Raw genomic sequence first — 20,834 nt, forward strand, 5'->3', positions numbered from 1 at the left:
ACCCACTCAAGTGACGCACACCTCCTAGGGACGGCATGGAAGAGCACCAGTAAACCAGTGACTCAGCCCCCGTAATAGGATTAGAGGCAGAGAATCCCAGTGGAGAGAGGGGAACCGGCCAGGCAGAGACAGCAAAGGTGGTTTGTCGCTCCAGTGCCTTTCCGTTCACCTTCACACCCCTGGGCCAGACTACACTCAATCTGAAGAGATGAGTCTCTCTCACCCTTCCACACACACACCTTCCTTCCAGCATCCACCTCCCCAATCTTTCCCTGTCAGCAGGCCTGTAATGAATGTTAGGCATCTCTCTCTCCTTTCCCCAACGCCCCACTTTCCCTCACTCTGTCTGTCTCCCTCTCCACCTATCTTACAGTCCATCTCTCCACTCCTACACTCCCTCTTCCCCATCAGGTTCTATAATGACTGTTAGCGGAACTCCTCTCACTTGACCACCTGACCTTTCACCCTCTCTGTTTCTACCCATCTCTCGCTCCATCCTCCCCTTTGTCTCTCTCTCCTCCCTTCCTTCCATCCCTCTTTCTCTCAACCTCTCTGTGGGATTCTAATGAGTTGTAACTCCTTCCCTTACACAAGCACTTTACCCCCCTCTCCTCTCCTCTCCTCTCCTCTCCTCTCCTCTCCTCTCCTCTCCTCTCCTCTCCTCTCCTCTCCTCTCCTCTCCTCTCCTCTCCTCTCCTCTCCTCTCCTCTCCTCTCCTCTCCTCTCCTCTCCTCTCCTCTCCTCTCCTCTCCTCTCCTCCTGTCCTCTCCTCCTGTCCTCTCCTCTCTCTCGCTCTCTCTCTCGCTCTTGCTTTCTCTGTCTCTCTCTCTCTCTCTCTCTCTCTCTCTCTCTCTCTCATAAACCCATGTTGCTGTGGCATCGTAAACCTTGCAATAACAAAGGCCCTAGCCCTGGAGTGTGGGGACAGAAAGAGAAGACTGTAACCATGTTGTTCTTCTCTTCTCACTCCCTTGTTCCTCTCCTCCACTTGACAGGAACAGGCTGCTCCGCTCTCATTGCTTTTTCATCAAGCCCACAGATCAACCAAGGAGAGAGAGTTGACCCCGGTAGAGATGGTGTAATGGGAGGGACGGACTGAAGGAAGGAAGGAGGGAGGGTGGAAGAGATAGCGAGGGAGGGTGAATGCTACAGCTCAACCAGGGAAAGAGTGTTGACCTCAGTAGAGATGGTGTAACCAGAGAGAGGGATGGAGGAGAGGAGCGAGAAGAGAGAAGTGGTTTCCTGTACAGAGGGGTAGGGAGGTATAAAGAGAGACTGGGGGAGAGGTATGTGGAGAGGAGAGGAGAATAATTTTTTAATTCAGGGTGTGCACAGGTGGGTGGCTGAGTGCATGTGTATTTTGTTGGATTATGTTTCATATGAGGACTAACAAGAGCAAAAATGAGGTATTTCTGTTCTTGTAATTGGCTAAACGGAATCCTCTGTCTTTGTAATGACTATAATAGCTGGAAAACATTATAGTGGAAAGAGCTTCAAAGCATTACAATTAAACACCTGTAAAATAATCGAATTCCTTTAAACAACATACTGCAAACGTCCTCGTTTTGACCAAAAATGATTTCCTCTTCTAACCCACTTGGTGACTTTATGAAATGGCCTCTAATGCATTAATCAGTATTAATCTGACAATTAAATTACATTAGATTAAATTCAGCGCTCAAGGGTCTGTGTGCAATTCTGTTTCATTCTGATTTAATTTCAGAGCACATTGGCTAAGTTTAGCCTTCGTTCTAGGTCCTTGTTGCACTCTACTTTCTACTTTTCACCAATTCCAAATGGCCCCCCGTCTAATACATCTGAAAGGATAGAATTGTCCAACTAGCAGAGGGCAATGTAGTTATAACCATATTTCAAAAACCTGTCCAATCCTTTCAGACCTTTCAGATTTTCACAAAGGGCCTTGGGATAGGAGCTAAGGGACGCTTTACAATTGGGAAGTAGTGTTTCATAGGCTCAAGATATGATGAAACGTTTAGAAATGGCCAAGGTACTAGCTGAACAACCTTTGGTGCTATTTGATGATGTCACGCATTGTAACTAAGTTGTATATCGTCTCTTCTCAGGTAAGATGTTCAAGTCCGTGGACCTGTCGCTGATCGTTGAGTTTATGCTAATGTTCTACAAGGACAAGCCAATTGATTGGTTGCTGGACCACATCATGTGGGTTAAGGTGTGCAACCCGGAGAAGGACGCGGTAAGTTCAACCTCCCCCATGGTAAACCTAGGCCCAGTTGGAAGTAAACCTTTCCTTATATGTTGTGGTAACCACTGTCCTGATACAAGCTGCCCTAGAGTTTTGTAAGTCGCTCTGGATAAGAGCGTCTGCTAAATGACTTAAATGTAAATGTAAATGTCCTTTAGACCCAGTCATGTTAGATCAGTGATTACTTCAAGGGAGATTGAAAATAAGGATCTGTTACAGAGTATCCAAGCAGGGAGTTACATGTAAATACTATGACTTTCCAAACTGGTCTCAGTCTCAGAAAATGGTGCAATTCCCACACACTCATACTCTCTTTCTCTTTCCCTCCTCCTCTTTCCCACCTCTCCCCTGCCTGTCACACACACAGAAACACTGCGACAGGCAGAAAGCCAACCTGAGAATTCGCTTCAAGCCTTCTCTCTTCCAGCATGTGGGCACCCACTCTTCCCTGGCCGGAAAGATCCAGAAACTCAAGGTATGGAGGTGTGTGTGTGTGTGTGTGTGTGTGTGTGTGTGTGTGTGTGTGTGTGTGTGTGTGTGTGTGTGTGTGTGTGTGTGTGTGTGTGTGTGTGTGTGTGTGTGTGTGTGTGTGTGTGTATACATGGGGCTTACTAGCATCCACTCACTGTGCATGTGTCATATTATCAACTAAAGTCTGTGTATGTTCAAATATTAGTTTTCACGTCTCTGAGCCCTGCAGTACTGGAATACATTTCACGTCACCATACAGACTCCAGCTGTAAAGACTTTGTTTAATGTCTCTGATTACTGTGTTAAGGGCAATGGATATCAGCCTGAATATTGCTACTATAGTCTAACCCAGGGTTTTCCAAACTCGGTGCTGGGTGCATGTTTTGGTTTTTGCCCTAGCACTACACAGCTGATTTAAATATCCAACTCAACATTAAATATCCCCAGGACCGAGTTTGGGAAAACCTGGTCTAACCTAATCAATTTACTAATGATACGCTCGTCCTGGACCAAGGCTTTCTCAACTCAGAGATTCTTTACCAAGCAGGCCAGCTCACCACTCTCTATACATTAATGCTTACATGTATTTAGCAAATACTCTCATTTGATGAAGAGTATTTTATTTATTATATTCAATTGTTTATTTGAATAGGGATAGGTACAATTAGAACTATGACACATTCAGCTAGAGTGGGATGAATTGGATGCACTATCACCATCATCATTATCGAAGGAATTTGAATTACAGTTGCAAAGGCCTATAAGCAAGCTGAAAATATTTTACAATGATACAAGTCATCTCTCAGAGATTTGTTGTGACATTATCTGGTGTTAGAAATATACTATTCTCTTTTATCATGAAATTGCACATTCTCCATGTGGAATTTCATCATTTTTGCCAGCAATAATGTAGTTACTCTCAACCCCAAAGCCACTTGGAGGAGAGATGAGAGAATATGACTCACATTCATTTTCAAGTAAATCATGTAAATGGAATAGTTAAAGGATTTAAATGAACCTTTAAGTCAGACTTCCAGATCTCAATTCAGAATTCATCCCTGTCTTTAGAACTGCACCCTCAAAGTCAATATGAGAATGATATCTAGAAACACCTTCATGTCTTCTCCCTAAACCCCCCTCTTTGGGTCTAATTATTCATTCCAGGACAAGGACTTTGGCAAGCAGACCCTGCACAAAGGCCACGCCAACCCGCTGGCGGAGGTGACCACCAGCCTGAAGACGTACCAGCACTTCACCCTGGAGAAGGCCTACCTGGGAGAGGACTTCTTCTGGGCCTTCACTCCTGTAGCTGGGGACTTCATCCGCATCCGCTTCTTCACGCCCGTCCGCATCGAAAGGTGTGTGTGTGTGTGCTCACATGCTTGGATACACACACATACTTTTGAAGTCGGTAGTTTACAAACACCTTAGCCAAATACATTTAAACTCAGTTTTTCACAATTCCTGACATTTAATCCTAGTAAAAATTCAGTTTTAGGTCAGTTAGGATCACCACTTTATTTTAAGAATGTGAAATGTGAGAAGTATAGTAGAGAGAAGGATTTATTTCAGCTTTTATTTCTTTCATCACATTCCCAGTGGGTCAGAAGTTTACATACACTCAATTAGTATTTGGTAGCATTGCCTTTAAATTGTTTAACTTGGGTCAAACGTTTCAGGTAGCCTTCCACAAGCTCCCCACAATAAGTTGGGTGAATTTTAGCCCATTCCTCCTGACAGAGCTTGTGTAACTGAGTCAGGTTTGTAGGCCTCCTTGCTCGCACACGCTTTTTCAGTTCTGCCTACAAATTTTCTATAGGATTGAGGTCAGGGCTTTGTGATGGCCACTCCAATACCTTGACTTTGTTGTCCTTAAGCCATTTTGCCACAACTTTGGAAGTATGCTTGTGGTCATTGTCCATTTGGAAGACCCATTTGCGACCAAGCTTTAACTTCCTGACTGATGTCTTGAGATGTTTCTTCAATATATCCACATTATTTTCCTTCCACATGATGCCATCTATTTTGTGAAGTGCACCAGTCCCTCTTGCAGCAAAGCACCCCCACAACATGATGCTGCCACCAACGTGCTTCACGGTTGAGATGGTGTTCTTTGGCTTGTAAGCCTCCCTCTTTCTCCTCCAAACATAACGATGGTCATTATGGCCAAACAGTTCTATTTTTGTTTCATCAGACCAGAGGACATTTCTCCAAATAGTACGATCTTTGTCCCCATGTGCAGTTGCAAACCGTAGTCTGGCTTTTTTATGGCGGTTTTGGAGCAGTGGCTTTTTCCTTGCTGAGCGGCCTTTCAGGTTATGTCGATATAGGACTCGTTTTACTGTGGATATAGATACTTTTGTACCTGTTTCCTCCAGCATCTTCACAAGGTCTTTTGCTGTTGTTCTGGGATTGATTTGCACTTTTCGAAACCAAAGAACATTCATCTCTAGGAGACAGAACGCGTCTCCTTCCTGATCGGTATGACGGCTGCATGGTCCCATGGTGTTTATACTTGCGTACTATTGTTTGTACAGATGAACGTAGTACCGTCAGGCATTTGGAAATTGCTCCCTAGTATGAACCAGACTTGTGAAGGTCTACAATTTTTTTTCTGAGGTCTTGGCTGATTTCTTTTGATTTTCCCATAATGTCAAGCAAAGATGCATTGAGTTTGAAGGTAGGCCTTGAAATACATCCACAGGTACACCTCCAATTGACTCAAATAATGCCAATTAGCCTATCAGAAGCTTCTAAAGCATTGACATCATTTTCTGGGGGGGGGGTCCAGACTGCTGTTAGGTACTTGGTGGGACATGCATTTGTACAAAGCAAAATGTAGAGGGGGTTTGAACTGGCTGGCTGGCTGACTGATGATGATGATGATGATGATGATGATGATATGAGCATGAGCAATGGCGCAAACGGACCAGCTGTATCCCCACTTTCAAAATAAGGCTGCACCCCCAATTTTTTTCTCTTGAAAATTACAATGATCCATTGGGTAATTTATCATGTTCAATGATTAGTAATGTTTTGAGCTAGTATATATTAAAATAGATATGGCCATTTTATATATGATATAATAATTAACAGATTGCTTTTAGAACCCTCTCCCCCGTCGCCTCAAGATGAAAGTTTTTGACCACTGGACAGTTTTGCTTCACTCACATTGTAACGGCCGTCGTAGTGATTGGACCAAAATGCAGCGGGTATGTGAATGCTCATCTTACTTTATTCGAACACAACACAAAACAAGAAAAAAAAACGAACAACAGCTAAACAGTTTTGCAGGCTAACCACAGCAGTGCAAAAACAACTTCCCACAAAAGACAGGTGGAAAAAGGGCTACCTAAGTATGGCTCCCAATCAGCAACAACGAAATACAGCTGTCCCTGATTGAGAGCCATACCAGGCCAAGACAAAGAAATACACAACATAGAAAAACCATAGAAATACAAAAACATAGAACAATACTCAAAAACCCCGACAACACAAAACAAACACACCCCTGCCACGCCCTGACCAAACTACAATAACAAATAACCCCTTATACTGGTCAGGACGTGACACACATGCGCCACTGTGTTGGTTCAGTGCAGTTAGAAAGCACTAGTTGTACCACTGGTGTATAAAATGAAAAGGCACCTGCAAAATAAAATTGTTAATCTATTTTGTTGTGCTGTTGTTACATTTATATCGTTGTTTCATGTCCGATGGTGTTGATTCAATGCTGTTGTTCCATATCTTTTGAGCTGCGTGCACCATGATCACATTCATTGTATCATTTCACTTTGCCTGTTAGAACCATGATGAGCACGGGCATGTTTGATTAGGCTTCGTTGTATCATAGACTCTGACTTTGAGTAGCCTTCCATCAGTCTACCAAAGGTTGCACCTTAACCTGTTAGGGCTAGGGGGCAGTATTTGCACGGCTGGATAAAAAGTGAGTATAACAGAACTCATTTGGCAGGCAAAACCCTGAGACATTTTCTGACAGGAAGTGGATACCTGATGTGTTGTATTACCTTTAAACCTATGCCATTGAAAAACACAGGGGCTGAGGAATATTTTGGCACTTCCTATTGCTTCCACTAGATGTCACCAGCCTTTACAAAGTGTTTTGAGTCTTCTGGAGGGAGATCTGACCGAACAAGCCATGGAACGATGATGGCCCATTAGACACCTGGCGCGCGAGTTCATGTTGGGTACCCTCGTTCCAATACGTTATAAAAGAGAATGCATTCGTCCACCTTGAATATTATTCATGTTCTGGTTAAAAAAGGCCCTAATGATTTATGCTATACAACGTTTGACATGTTTGAACGAACGTAAATATATTTTTTCCCCTCGTTCATGAAGTGAAGTCCGGCGGGCTTAGATCATGTGCTAACAAGACGGAGATTTTTGGACATAAATGATGAGCTTTTTTGAACAAAACTACATTCGTTATGGACCTGTGATACCTGGAAGTGACATCTGATGAAGAGAATAAAAGGTAATGGATTATTTACATAGTATTTTCGATTTTAGATCTCCCCAACATGGCGGCTAGTCTGTATCGCAACGCGTATTTTTCTGGGCGCAGTGCTCAGATTATTGCAAAGTGTGATTTCCCAGTAAGGTTATTTTTAAATCTGGCAAGTTGATTGCGTTCAAGAGATGTAAATCTATAATTCTTTAAATGACAATATAATATTTTACCAATGTTTTCTAATTTTAATTATTTAATTTGTGGTGCTGACTTGAATGCCGGTTATTGGAGGGAAACGATTTCCTGAACATCAACGCCACAGTAAAACGCTGTTTTTGGATATAAATATGAACTTGATAGAACTAAAAATGCATGCATTGTCTAACACAATGTCCTAGGAGTGTCATCTGTTGGAGATTGTAAAAGTTTAGTGCATAATTTTAGCTGATTTTATGGTTTTGGTGACGCTTGTCTTTGAATTGGCACAACATTACACACAACTCTTGTAAATGTACTGTCCTAACATACTCTAAATTTATGCTTTCGCCGTAAATCCTTTTTGAAATCGTAAAACGTGGTTAGATTAAGGAGATGTTTATCTTTCAAAGGGTGTAAAATAGTTGTATGTTTGAAAAATTTGAATTTTGACATTTATTTGGATTCAAATTTGCCGCTCTTGAAATGCACCTGCTGTTGATGGAGTGCACCACGGGTGGGACGCTTGCGTCCCACCTAGCCCATAGAGGTTAAAACCTTCCCTAACCAGAAACCATGAATGTATGGCTGCATTCGCGCTAAATTGAAAGCACATTCCACTGCCTTTAATCATGGCAAGGCGGCTGGGAATATGGCCGAATACAAACAGTGTAATTGTTCCCTCCGTGAGGCAATAAAACAAGCAAAGTGTCAGTATAGAGACAAATTGGAGTTGCAATTCAATGCCTCAATATTGAGACATATGTGGCAGGGTCTATAAACTATCATGGATTACAAACAGAAAACCAGCCCCGTCGCAGACATCGACGTCTTGCTTCCAGACAAACTAAAAACCTTCTTTGCCCGCTTTGAAGAAAATACAGTGCCACCGACACGGCCCACTAACAAAGACTGTGGGCTCTCCTTCTCCATAGCATTTAAATGTGTTAACCCCCGCAAGGCTGCCGGCCCAGACGGCATCCCTAACCGCGTCCTCGGAGCATGTTCAGACCAGCTGGCTGGTGTGTTTACAGATATATTCAATCAATCCCTATCCCTGTCTGCTGTCCCCACATGGTTCAAGATGGCCAGCATTGTTCCTGTTCCCAAGAAAGCAAAGGTAACTGAACTAAATGACTATCGCCCTGTAGCACTCACTTCATTCATCATGAAGTGCTTTGAGAGACTAGTCAAGGATCATATCACCTCCACCCTACCTGCTAACCTAGACCCACTTCAATTTGCTTACCGCCCCAAATAGGTCTACAGATGCAGTCGCCATCACACTGCACAATTCCCTATCCCATGTGGACAAGAGGAATACCTATGTAAGAATGCTGTTCATTGACTACAGCTCAGCATTCAACACCATAGCACCCTCCAAACTCATCATTAAGCTTGAGACCCCCCTGGGTCTCGACCCCGCCCTGTGAAATTGGGTCCTGGACTTCCTGACAGGCCGCCCCCAGGTGGTGAAAGTAGAAAACAACATCTCCACTCCACTGATCCTCAACACTGGGGCCCCACAAGGGTGCATTCTCAGCCCCCTCCTGTACTCCCTGTTCACCCACGACTGCGCGGCCATGCACGCCTCCAGCTCAATCATCAAGTTTGCAGACAACACAAAAGTGGTAGGCTTGATTACCAACAGTGACAAGGCAGCCTACAGGGAGAAGGTGAGGGCTCTCGGAGTGTGGTGTCAGGAATATAACCTCTCACTCAATGTCAGCAAAACAAAAGAGATGATCGTTTACTTCAGGATACTGCAAAGGGAGCACTCCTCTATCCACATCGACAAGACAACAGTGGAACATTTTAAGTTCCTTGGTTTACATACCACCGACAAACTGAAATGGTCCAACCACACAGACAGTGTGGTGAAGAAGGCGCAACATCGCCTCTTCAACCTCAGGAGGCTGATAAAATGTGGTTTGACATCGAATACCCTCACTGACTTTTAGAGGTGCTCAATTGAGAGCATCTTGTCGGGCTGTATCACCGCCTGGTACGGCAACTGCACCGCCCACAACCGCAGGGCTCTCCAGAGGGTGGTGCGGTCTGCACAACGCGTCACCGGGGGCAAACTACCTGCTCTCCAGGACACCTACTACAGCCAATGTCACAGGAAGGCAAAAAAGATCATCAAGGAAAATGACCACCCGAGCCACTGCCTGTTGACCCCGCTTCCATCCAGAAGCCGAGGTCAGTACAGGTGCATCAAAGCTGGGACCAAGAGATTGAAAAACAGCTTCTATCTCAAGGCCATCAGATTGTTAAATATCCATCACTAGCACAGAAAGGTGGGTGCCTACTTACAGACTTGATATTATTGGCCACTTTAATAAATGGAACACTAGTCACTTTAATAATGCCACTTTAAGAATGTTTGCATATCTTGCATTACTCATCTCATATCTATATACTGTATACTGTATCCTACACTATCTATTCTATACTATCTATTACATCTTAGCCCCTTTGTCACTGCTCATCCATATTTTTTTATATTTATATATTCTTATCCCATTACTTTACTAGATTGTGTATATTAGGTTTTGTTGTGGAATTGTTGATACTACTGCACTGTCTGATCTAGAAGTGTAAGCATTTCGCTACACTAACAATAACATCTGCTAACCATGTGTATGTGACCAATACAATTTGATTTGAATTGATTTGATAGAGCTCCAAGACAGGATTGTGTCGAGGCACAGATCTGGGGAAGGGTACCAAAGCATTTCTGCAGCATTGAAGGTCCCCAAGAACACGGTGGCCTCCATCATTCTTAAATGTAAGAAGTTTGCAACCACCAAGACTCTTCCTAGAGCTGGCCGCCCGGCCAAACTGAGCAATCAGGGGAGAAGGGCCTTGGTCAGGGAGGTGACCAAGAACCCAATGGTCACTCTGACAGAGCTCTTGACTTCCAGAAGGACAACCATCTCTGCAGCACTCCACCAATCAGCCCTTTATGGAAACCCACTCCTCAGTAAAAAAAAAATGATTTAACCTTTATTTAACTAGACAAGTCAGTTAAGAACAAATACTTATTTACAATGACAGCCTGCCATAGGGTGACACAATTGTGCACCGCCCTATGGGACTTCAAATCCAGATGTGGTGCATCCTGGATTTTTACCAGGTACTGCAGTAACACCTCTTGCACTGAGATGCAGGGTCTTAGACCACTGTGTCACTCAGGAGCCCAAGGCATGTGAAAGTAAAAGGCAACTGACAGCCTGCTTAGAGTTTTCCAAAAGGCAACATGAACATGAGAAACAAAATTAAACTCTTTGGCCTGAATGCCAAGCGTCACATGTGGAGAAAACCTGGTACCATCCCTACGGTGAAGCACGGTGGTTGCAGCATCCTTGAGTGGCCCAGTCAGAGCCCGGACTCGAACTCGATCGAACATCTCTGGTGAGACCTGAAAATAGCTGTGCAGCAACTTTCCCCATCCAACCTGACAGAGCTTGAGAGGATCTGCAGAAAAGAATGGGAGAAACTCCCCAAATACAGGTGTGCCAAGCTAGCATCATACCCAAGAAGACTCGAGGCTGCATTTGCTGCCAAATTTGCTTCAACAAAGTACTGAGTAAAGGGCCTGAATACTTATGTAAAAGTGATATTTCTGTTTTCTAAAAACCTGTTTTTGCTTTGTCACTATGGGGTGTTGTGTGTATATAAAGAACAAAATAACATAAAGTGTAAAAATTCAAGTTGTCTGAATACTTTCTGAATACACTGTACATGCATAATTCAAGCTACACTTAATATGAACTATGACTGACATTTTGCATGCACCTTGTAGAATAGAGATTAGTCAAAGCTGCCAAGACTACATTTTTGTTTTTAATGAGTTTTTTAAAACAAAAAAACTATTCTGGTACTGTCAACAACTCAAGATTAACCTATAAGAAGACAGAGGTTAAAGCGTCTATCTACCTTTTCTTTTTACTCGAGTGCCAATATCTCAAAAGGAAAGGCATTTAAATACCTTACTTCCTGGGTGTAAATAAATATCATATTTTATGTCATCGCCATGCCAGCTGCAATGTTCATAAGATGCATGAGCCTCTATCGCTGCAACTTGAGGGGGGCCTGAAGTTGTCAACAACAGGTTCAAAGGCCACAGTGCCATGCAGTTACCCCCCTTCACCGAGCTCAGAGTGATGGGCACCAAAGAGCTTTTGTGAGGTCAGACAGGTCCGGGTCAAACCATTCACTGACATGTAGAGGGGGGTTTGGGAGCACCACAGTGTAGACATGATGCTATATACTGGTTGTTAGGGCTGTGACGGTCATGGATTTTTTTGTGAAGGTTGTTTGTCAGATAAATGACCGTGGTCACCGTTATAAAAAAACATATATACAATGGGGTCTCAAATTATTGACACCCTTAATGAACATGAGAAATAATGACTGTATAAAATAAATTATTCAAATGCTGAGATATATTGTATGCACATTTTTTTTTTAATTATATGTATACTAATGCAATTTCTCAAAGAATTAGATATAGTTTAACAGAAAACTTCCAAGTCTGGTAGCTCGAGGCCTGTCAATGAGTAGCTTGCAATTGAGAAATAATCAGTAGGCCTAATATATCATGATTCAATCTGTGAAATAACCCCAGCCCCCATTCTGCATTTTGTCATATTTCTATTCCCAACATCAATCGGTTTAGTCAAATAGTTAAAATGTTTTCATTCAGTTACAAAAGTAACATTTCTGGGTGAGCCCATATGCAAGCACATCGTGGACGCTTTGCGGTTACATATGGAGGCAAGCTGTGTCTTTATGTGCCTATGTGCCAAATGAAAAAGCACAGGATCATTTGTATTTCGATAAAACAAACAGCTCTGCTTGGCTTGGTAAGTAATATTGACCAAATAAGCTATTTCTAGTCTTTGCATCAAATATGTATGCTGCTGAGACAAGTTCATTTTAAAAATTTTCATGGCACCAAAAAAAAAGTCCATGTCTGAAGAAAAGCGGGCACCCTTGATGATAATGATGATGATGATCGTGGTGGATCAATTTGTGTTGAATATCAAATTGACATCTCCCCATTTGTTATTCTCTCTCTCTCTCTCTCTCTCTCTCTCTCTCTCTCTCTCTCTCTCTCTCTCTCTCTCTCTCTCTCTCTCTCTCTCTCTCTCTCTCTCTCTCTCTCTCTCTCTCTCTCTCTCTCTCTCTCTCTCTATCTATCTATCTATCTATCTATCTATCTATCTATCTATCTATCTATCTATCTATCTATCTATCTATCTATCTATCTATCTATCTATCTCTATCTTTCAAGGTATTTCTTCCGTAGCGGGAACATTGAGCACCCAGGGGACAAGCTGTTCAACACCACTGTGGAGGTCCTGCCTTTTGACGTGAGTCTCACCGCTATTTGCCCGATTCAGTCCCAGCACATTATTACCATTACATAACCTTTACCATATATTATCTTGCAATATGAGGCTCACCACTATAAGCCTGATTCATCCTGTCCCAGGATTGTCAGTACATAGACCTTTACTATAGTAATACCACTGGAAATGTATGTAATTACAGTGACTTAGACAACGGCTGGATCTAATCCTGAATGCTGATTGAGCATTCCAACCGGTGTCTATTCCACAAGTTACTACCGCTAAAATGCCTATTTACTCTGTTCCATCTGACTGCGCAATCCACTGTCTCATCAGCCCAGCCAGGCAATTTATGAACGTGATCTCCGCTATCAAAAGCATCTAGACATTATCTCACATTTCTTTTAGACTAACATTTCGTTTTCAACAGTGGAGATTTGTATAAACATTGCTGTCTGTCCTCGACATTTGCAACATTGTTTCAATATTCAAATTCGATCTCCAGCTGTCCCATAGTAATGAACGTATCAGGAGTCGGAACGAGACAGATATGCAGGCAGGCAGCTTTTCTCAGTCAGTTGAAATCATGAAACAGCTGGCATCATTTTCATGGATATATACAAAGAAATGTCAATTGAAAAAGGTCAAATGAAACGAAGTACAGCTAGTTTGCAGTCTTTCCAGCTTCGGTTTGAAGTGATTGTGTTAGCTGTGTTGTTGGCTAGCTCCTCTGAATAACAGTGTCCTGATGAGAGAGCCCATTTTCTATGCCAGGCTAAATCGTGCCTCATTATTATGTATCCAAATAAATTTCACTAGGAAACAGCTTAAACTAATGCAAATGCAGCTACTTTGTTGTTATTCTGTCTGTACTGTTTGACGTGACTGTAAGTTAGCCATAGTTGGCTAGCTAGCAAGCAAGGGATAAGAACGTTGCCAGCCAGTATGGCAATGGAACATTTAGAACAAACGAACGACTGGGTCGGGTCTCTGGCAACCGAACCGATAGAACGAACAACCAGCCAGCTTGGGTAGCAACCCTAGATTTGTGTCGGGACTATATCTTGCGGAAGGATGAAATAGCATGAATAAATTCATCAAAATAACATTTTTAATGAAAATATGTCAACCCATTATTTGATGGTATGTTGGTAACCCGTTGTATAAAAGTGATAATGCCTTCGAAGCTGGTGTTTGGAGGATATTTTGGCACGGTTTGCCGGCACTCGACTTAGTTTCGGGCCTAACAACACCTGTGCCAAAATAACACCGGCTTCTCGGGCATTATCACTTAATTATACCATTGCATTGTTGAATACTACTATCTGATTGGCTTGAAGGGCACTCTAGAGCGTGCATTATTTCCTTTAAACGCACAGTGTATTTGCATGGTAGAATTCAACGGCTGTAGTTAATTTTTACATGTTTTGTTTGAGCTGCTTTTGAAAGTAAAAGTCGAATTGAAAACAGTATTGCTATTTGTTGAATTCGATTTTGATAATAGCCAGCTAGGACTGATGGTTTGGTTAGCTAAACTAGCAAGTCTGTTTGTTTAGTTACCAAGGCAACTACTGTAGCAATCTAGTAAACTTGCTAGATACTTCAGTGGATGTTGAACACATTTCTATCTGCAAATGATCAAAGTTCTAGTGGCAAATGTGTTAAGTTATAACCATGGTATGAAAGGGATAGTCAACTCGGGGCTCTATGCGTATTCTGGAAAATAATGCAACTCCGTGGAAAGTCCGCTAACATTTACATTTACATTTACGTCATTTAGCAGACGCTCTTATCCAGAGCGACTTACAAATTGGTGCGTTCACCTTATGATATCCAGTGGAACAACCACTTTACAATAGTACATCTATATATTTTTTTGGGGGGGAGGGTAGGGGGAGGGGGTGGGGGTTAGAAGGATTACTTAATCCTATCCCAGGTATTCCTTAAAGAGGTGGGGTTTCAGGTGTCTCCGGAAGGTGGTGATTGACTCCGCTGTCCTGGCGTCGTGAGGGAGCTTGTTCCACCATTGGGGTGCCAGAGCAGCAAACAGTTTTGACTGGGCTGAGCGGGAACTGTGCTTCCGCAGAGGTAGGGAGGCGAGCAGGCCAGAGGTGGATGAACGCAGTGCCCTTCTTTGGGTGTAGGGACTGATCAGAGCCTGAAGGTACGGAGGTGCCGTTCCCCTCACAGCTCCGTAGGCAAGCATCATGGTCTTGTTGCAGATGCGAGCTTCAACTGGAAGCCAGTGGAGTGTGCGGAGGAGCGGGGTGACGTGAGAGAACTTGGGAAGGTTGAACACCAGACGGGCTGCGGCGTTCTGGATGAGTTGTAGGGGTTTGATGGCACAGGCAGGGAGCCCCGCCAACAGCGAGTTGCAGTAATCTAGACGGGAGATGACAAGTGCCTGGATTAAGACCTGCGCCGCTTCCTGTGTGAGGCAGGGTCGTACTCTGTGAATGTTGTAGAGCATGAACCTACAGAATCGGGTCACTGCCTTGATGTTAGCGGATAACGACAGGGTGTTGTCCAGGGTCACGCCAAGGCTCTTAGCACTCTGGGAGGAGGACACAATGTAGTTGTCAACCGTGATGGCGTGATGGCAGCTGCTCCTCCCCGGGAGGAAGAGCAGCTCCGTCTTGCCGAGGTTCAGCTTGAGGTGGTGATCCGTCATCCACACGGATATGTCTGCCAGACATGCAGAGATGCGATTCGCCACCTGGTTATGAGAAGGGGGAAAGGAGAAGATTAATTGTGTGTCGTCTGCGTAGCAATGATAGGAGAGACCATGTGAGGATATGACAGAGCCAAGTGACTTGGTGTATAGCGAGAATAGGAGAGGGCCTAGACCTGAGCCCTGGGGGACACCAGTGGTGAGAGCACGTGGTGCGGAGACGGATTCTCGCCATGCCACCTGGTAGGAGCGACCTGTCAGGTAGGATGCAATCCAAGAGTGAGCCGCGCCGGAGATGCCCAACTCGGAGAGGGTGGAGAGGAGGATCTGATGGTTCACAGTATCAAAGGCAGCAGATAGGTCTAGAAGTGCGGAGAGCCTCCGTGACACAGAGAAGAGCCGTCTCAGTTGAATGACCAGTCTTGAAACCTGACTGATTTGGATCAAGAAGGTCATTCTGAGAGAGATAGCAAGAGAGCTGGCCAAGGACGGCACGCTCAAGAGTTTTGGAGAGGAAAGAAAGACGCGATACTGGTCTGTAGTTGTTGACATCGGAGGGATCGAGTGTAGATTTTTTGAGAAGGGGTGCAACTCTCGCTCTCTTGAAGACGGAAGGGACGTAGCCAGCGGTCAAGGATGAGTTGATGAGCGTGGTGAGGTAAGGGAGAAGGTCTCCGGAAATGGTCTGGAGAAGAGAGGAGGGGATAGGGTCAAGTGGGCAGGTTGTTGGGCGGCCGGCCGGCCGTCACAAGTCGCAAGATTTCATCTTCAGAGAGAGGGGAGAAAGAGGTCAAAGCATAGGGTAGGGCAATGTGAGCAGGACCAGCGGTGTCGTTTGACTTAACAAACGAGGATCGGATGTCGTCAACCTTCTTTTCAAAATGGTTGACAAAGTCGTCCGCAGAGAGGGAGGAGGGGGGAGGGGGAGGAGGATTCAGGAGGGAGGAGAAGGTGGCAAAGAGCTTCCTAGGGTTAGAGGCAGATGCTTGGAATTTAGAGTGGTAGAAATTGGCTTTAGCAGCAGAAACAGAGGAAGAAAATGTGGAGAGGAGGGAGTGAAAAGATGCCAGGTCCGCAGGCTAACGCGTCGTGGAACACACCTTCCATATTGTTCAAAATCCCTTACATATACTGAGTATACCAAACACTAGGAACACCCCCTTTGCCCTCAGAACAGCCTCTATTTGTCAGGCTATGGACTCTACAAGGTGTCGAAAGAATTCTACAGGGATGTATTGTTACATACAGGGTCTCAAGATCACATACTTTCAGAAGATCTCTATTCTTTTGTGTTATTTCTATTGAGATACAGCCCATTTCTTGGAAAGCCACACTGGATACATCTTCCTCAAGTGGAAAGATATATAATTCTCTCAAGTGGAAAGACATATGAAGTCAGCTTCCATCTGGTTGACATAGGAGCACATAAGCCATGTTTAAGGGCGAGCACCCACAGTGTTAAGCCCCAGAGGACACAGAGAAGAGATGAGAAATGACTCAAGACAGAGTGAGGTTCTCTCTCAAAAAAAGAGAGTACGAGAGAGATATTGTGGAGAAAGAAACAGAGAAAAAGAAGACTCCCGGGCGGTGGTAATCAAATCAGTCTCCCGCCGGCCACGGTTTGAGAGCTTTTGCCTTAAAGAATATTTCACCCGGCAGGGTGGCTAGGCGAGGCGGGGATTTCAGATTAGGTTCTGCAAACTGACGCTCGCCGCGACAGATTAATAGCTGGATTTTCTTCCCCCCTCTCTCTCCTCCCTCTCTGTCTATCTCTATTTTATTATTTCTTCTCCCTCCTTCACTCGTTCAATCTCTCCCTACACCTGACTGTCATTGAGACCCTGTAATGCTGCAAGAGGGTGGAGGTCTTTCTGTTTTTGTTGTTGTTGTTCCTCCTATGGGAAGAATATGAGTAGAAGTGTTAAATGATGAGTAGAAGTGTTACATGTCTTTAGAGTCATAACAAGTTATTCTGGTCTTAAAATGGAGAAGAAAGGATTGAGGAAAGAAAGGTAAGGAAAGATAGAGAGAATAAAGACGAGGAAAGATAAGAAGAAAACAAGAAGATGATGGAGAGGGAGGGAGAGAGAGAGAGAGAGACGCTGTCAGGTGCAGTTAAACGGCAGGAGGAGGGAAATGTCATATTTTTACAGTGTAGCGTACAGATGTACAGTAGGATCTTAATTTGATCACTGTTGTGTTACTGAGAGTACAGTTGAGCTTTGTGACTTACATAAATTCACTGAAAACCCACACTAACACACGGTTATATTAACAGTATTGCACTTTTTATGGAGCCTACTTTATGTAGCAAATAGCCTAACCACCGATCAAGCAACATTATGCACTAAACGTTCAAATCCTGTTGCTGCAGGATTATTTTGTTGTGACAATATAGGTCAAATTAAGTTCCTACATCTGTAATCACTTGTGTGATTGGGCATGCATTGATTTCTATTTAGAGGACCAACAGAAAGGGAAAATCCTGCCACAAAAGGTCAGCTTGTTGTCCTTCACTCCGTCCTCGTGTCCTTTCTCCTTCATTGCTTTAGATAAGCGAGTCAAACAGATATTTCTCCAACAGTATCAATTGCTATGACCCAGCAGCAACACTAAAGAGTCCCGTTGTATTAACTATGATGACCCATTGATATCTTTCTCGCTTTTATGTTGTAAGATAAGAGGTCAAAGTTAGGTTGATCTGAGTTCACGACTAGTGCCGTGCGTGCGTGCGTGCGCGTGCGTGAGTGTGTGGGTGTGGGTGTGTGTGTGTGTGTGTGTGTGTGTGTGTGTGTGTGTGTGTGTGTGTGTGTGTGTGTGTGTGTGTGTGTGTGTGTGTGTGTGTGTGTGTGTGTGTGTGATTTACTAACTGAATTTGGAGATAAAAGGAGGTCAGTACCAAGGAGTTTGCTGTTGTCAATGCATTGGTTGATGATGTATACAGTAGATTTTAGCTGTGATCTGAGTGCAGATCAAACAGGGTTTCTGCCTGCATTGATCTTGGTTGTGTGTTTGTGTGTGTTCCTGTGTTCCTGTGTTGTGTTCCTCACACACCTCTCTCTTTGTCCTACAGAATATCCAGTCAGAAAAAGAGGCCTTGAAAGAGGGGAGAGAGAAAACACCAAAATACCACAGAACAGAGGATGGCTTTATCAGAATAGGTGAGTATTTTGCTTTCCGTAGCAAAACTTTTGTTACTGTACCCTCTAATGAAAATGACCCAGAATTAAATTAGCGCTGTGCTACCATGGACATGTTCAATAGGTGGTTATTAGTACTGGAGATGTATTTACCAGAAGTGTTAAGAACTAGTACTGCAGAAAGAATCACCCAAAGCCAAACAAAGGACTCCACTGTCATAAAAATGATGTCATCTTTTTAGAGAATCCAACACTGTACTCCCTGCCAAAATATCCCTCCAAAATTCTTTCCCTTTTGTTTTCATCCATCCATTCGTCAGTCCCTTCATCTAACAAAACCTTGTGCCAGATTCTAACCGGTACTGGCAAACAGGAATAGTTCACATGGACTAAGACAGGCCCTGACAAATTACACACGCACAAACGCACACACATACACTCATCCACAGGCCCCTGACAAATCCATCTCACTCAATTACTGAGGGCTCCAACACATGATTAGCTGCTGCACCGTCTAGGACTTTCACAGGAGGACGGGAGGAGTAGATAAGGACTACCTTCACAGTTTTTAGAGGACCTTAGGTGCTCTTTCTGAAATTGCGTGAAATGTAAGACAAGTGTTGCACCGGTGCGCTTTAAAACGATAGCATGGTACTCTTTGAAAATAATTGGATTTAATGACATTACAGTGTTTTATATCATGTTGAAATAGGAAGATGGGTAAAATGTAGTTAACATAAGGTAGAAGTAAGGGTTTGAGCTCAATTCCATTACAACTGAATCAGTGGCAAAGTGTTAGATACACCATCGTTCCTTCCTTAATTAGAGATCTGAGGAGTGGATTTGTTATGCAATAGGGCAGAGACCTTGCTTTCATGTACACTATTATCTATCCAATGACATACAGATTGTTGATTAATTCAATGAAGGAAGGAAGGGAGTAGACAGCGAGTGATGATGCGTGTTCTGAGTAGTCAAACACGTCCCCAGGCCAGTGATTACTGTCTCCGTAACACAGAGACAGGCTTTCATCCCCTTGAAAGAGGTACTCCTTCTGACAGCATATAAATTACTACAAGCACTCCCGCTCATTCATAAATATTTCAAGGGGGAATCAATATCAATCTGGCACAGTAGTTCACGTTTGGACCAAATCAATTAATTGTGCGATATTGCTATCAAATGTTCACCAGGTTCTTCTCCCTCCAGCTCTACTTTCAGGCGTAGTGTAACCTAAACCATAGAACTTACTCTATCACTGTGTAACAAGATTGATTCAAGAGAGAATTCATTGTGCATAGTTAGCATTTCAGGAGTAGATCAACAAAGAAAGCATAGCAAGCTGAACGCATGTTATGATCATATTTGATACCACCGCCTTGCCTTGAACCAATTGAAATGTCAACACAACATATCTTGTATCTAATGTGCTCTCTGTTAGAATTTAGGAGCCCATGCAGTATTTATTGAGGTACAAATGAAATACAATGCTTCATCATGACTACAGTGTTTATTTACAAAGTCAATAGACCCTTTTTCAGTACACGACGCACAGATGCGTGCGACTCTTGGCTGCAGTAAGCAAGCCATCCCCATCTGCGCCCATTCAACATAGCCTAGATTTACGTTTTTATTACTTCTAAACAAAATAACTTTTTGAGGTTCTCGTACGCTTACAATTATGTTTTGATTCTTGCTTGAACAGTCGCTAAGATTCTGTTTGGTTGTGATCTTTGCAAAATAACTATTTTGGATACAGCAGTTTGCTAGAATGCTAACGCTCATTGATATACTGTAGCCTGTAGCAAAAGCTAGCCAAAGAGCCACTTTACTGTTAGAAGTTTAAGTGTTTTTTAAGTATAATGCAGCTGATTTGCGATGATGACACAAACATTATATTAAGCAGGACATTCATGCAAGCTTTAAAATCCAATTATAATCCAATGACAATCCATAAGCAACATGTAAATAGAGGCTTTTTTGGCCAGTTGCTGGCATTCTATAAGAACTCCCCCTTGTTCTGCCACCAGCTTGCACGCATCGCCCTTGTGCGACAATGTTTGTAAACACAGAAAGGGGTCTATAGATGTCCAGCTACAGTCTATTGGTTATGTTGGTCTGATATATCGATCCTCTCTCTCTCTCTCTGACCTCTAGGAGTGTTCCATAATGGGATCGCCGAGGGGGAGGTGGATCCCACATTCGGGCCCCTGGAAGCCCTTCGTCTCTCTGTGATCACAGACTGCCCCGTCTGGGTCATCCTGAGCGAGGTAAGCCAGCCCAGCCATCACCCGTTCAC

The 20,834-nt window shown here is 43.5% G+C and overlaps 1 protein-coding gene across 1 annotated transcript in view; it reads left to right on the forward strand.

Moving 5' to 3' along the window:
• Nucleotides 1-20,834, forward strand: part of LOC106604568 (alpha-1,3-mannosyl-glycoprotein 4-beta-N-acetylglucosaminyltransferase B) — a 171,130-nt gene that overhangs the window by 147,891 nt on the left and 2,405 nt on the right. The window contains exons 9-14 of the mRNA XM_045718039.2: nucleotides 2,085-2,215; nucleotides 2,592-2,699; nucleotides 3,860-4,053; nucleotides 12,667-12,745; nucleotides 18,469-18,556; nucleotides 20,693-20,805. Coding sequence (XP_045573995.1) covers nucleotides 2,085-2,215; nucleotides 2,592-2,699; nucleotides 3,860-4,053; nucleotides 12,667-12,745; nucleotides 18,469-18,556; nucleotides 20,693-20,805 — 713 coding nt within the window. The remainder of the gene's footprint in view (nucleotides 1-2,084; nucleotides 2,216-2,591; nucleotides 2,700-3,859; nucleotides 4,054-12,666; nucleotides 12,746-18,468; nucleotides 18,557-20,692; nucleotides 20,806-20,834) is intronic.

This window comes from Salmo salar, chromosome 05 (assembly GCF_965601325.2).
Source record: "Salmo salar chromosome 05, fSalSal1, whole genome shotgun sequence".
Taxonomy (NCBI): Eukaryota; Metazoa; Chordata; class Actinopteri; order Salmoniformes; family Salmonidae; genus Salmo; species Salmo salar.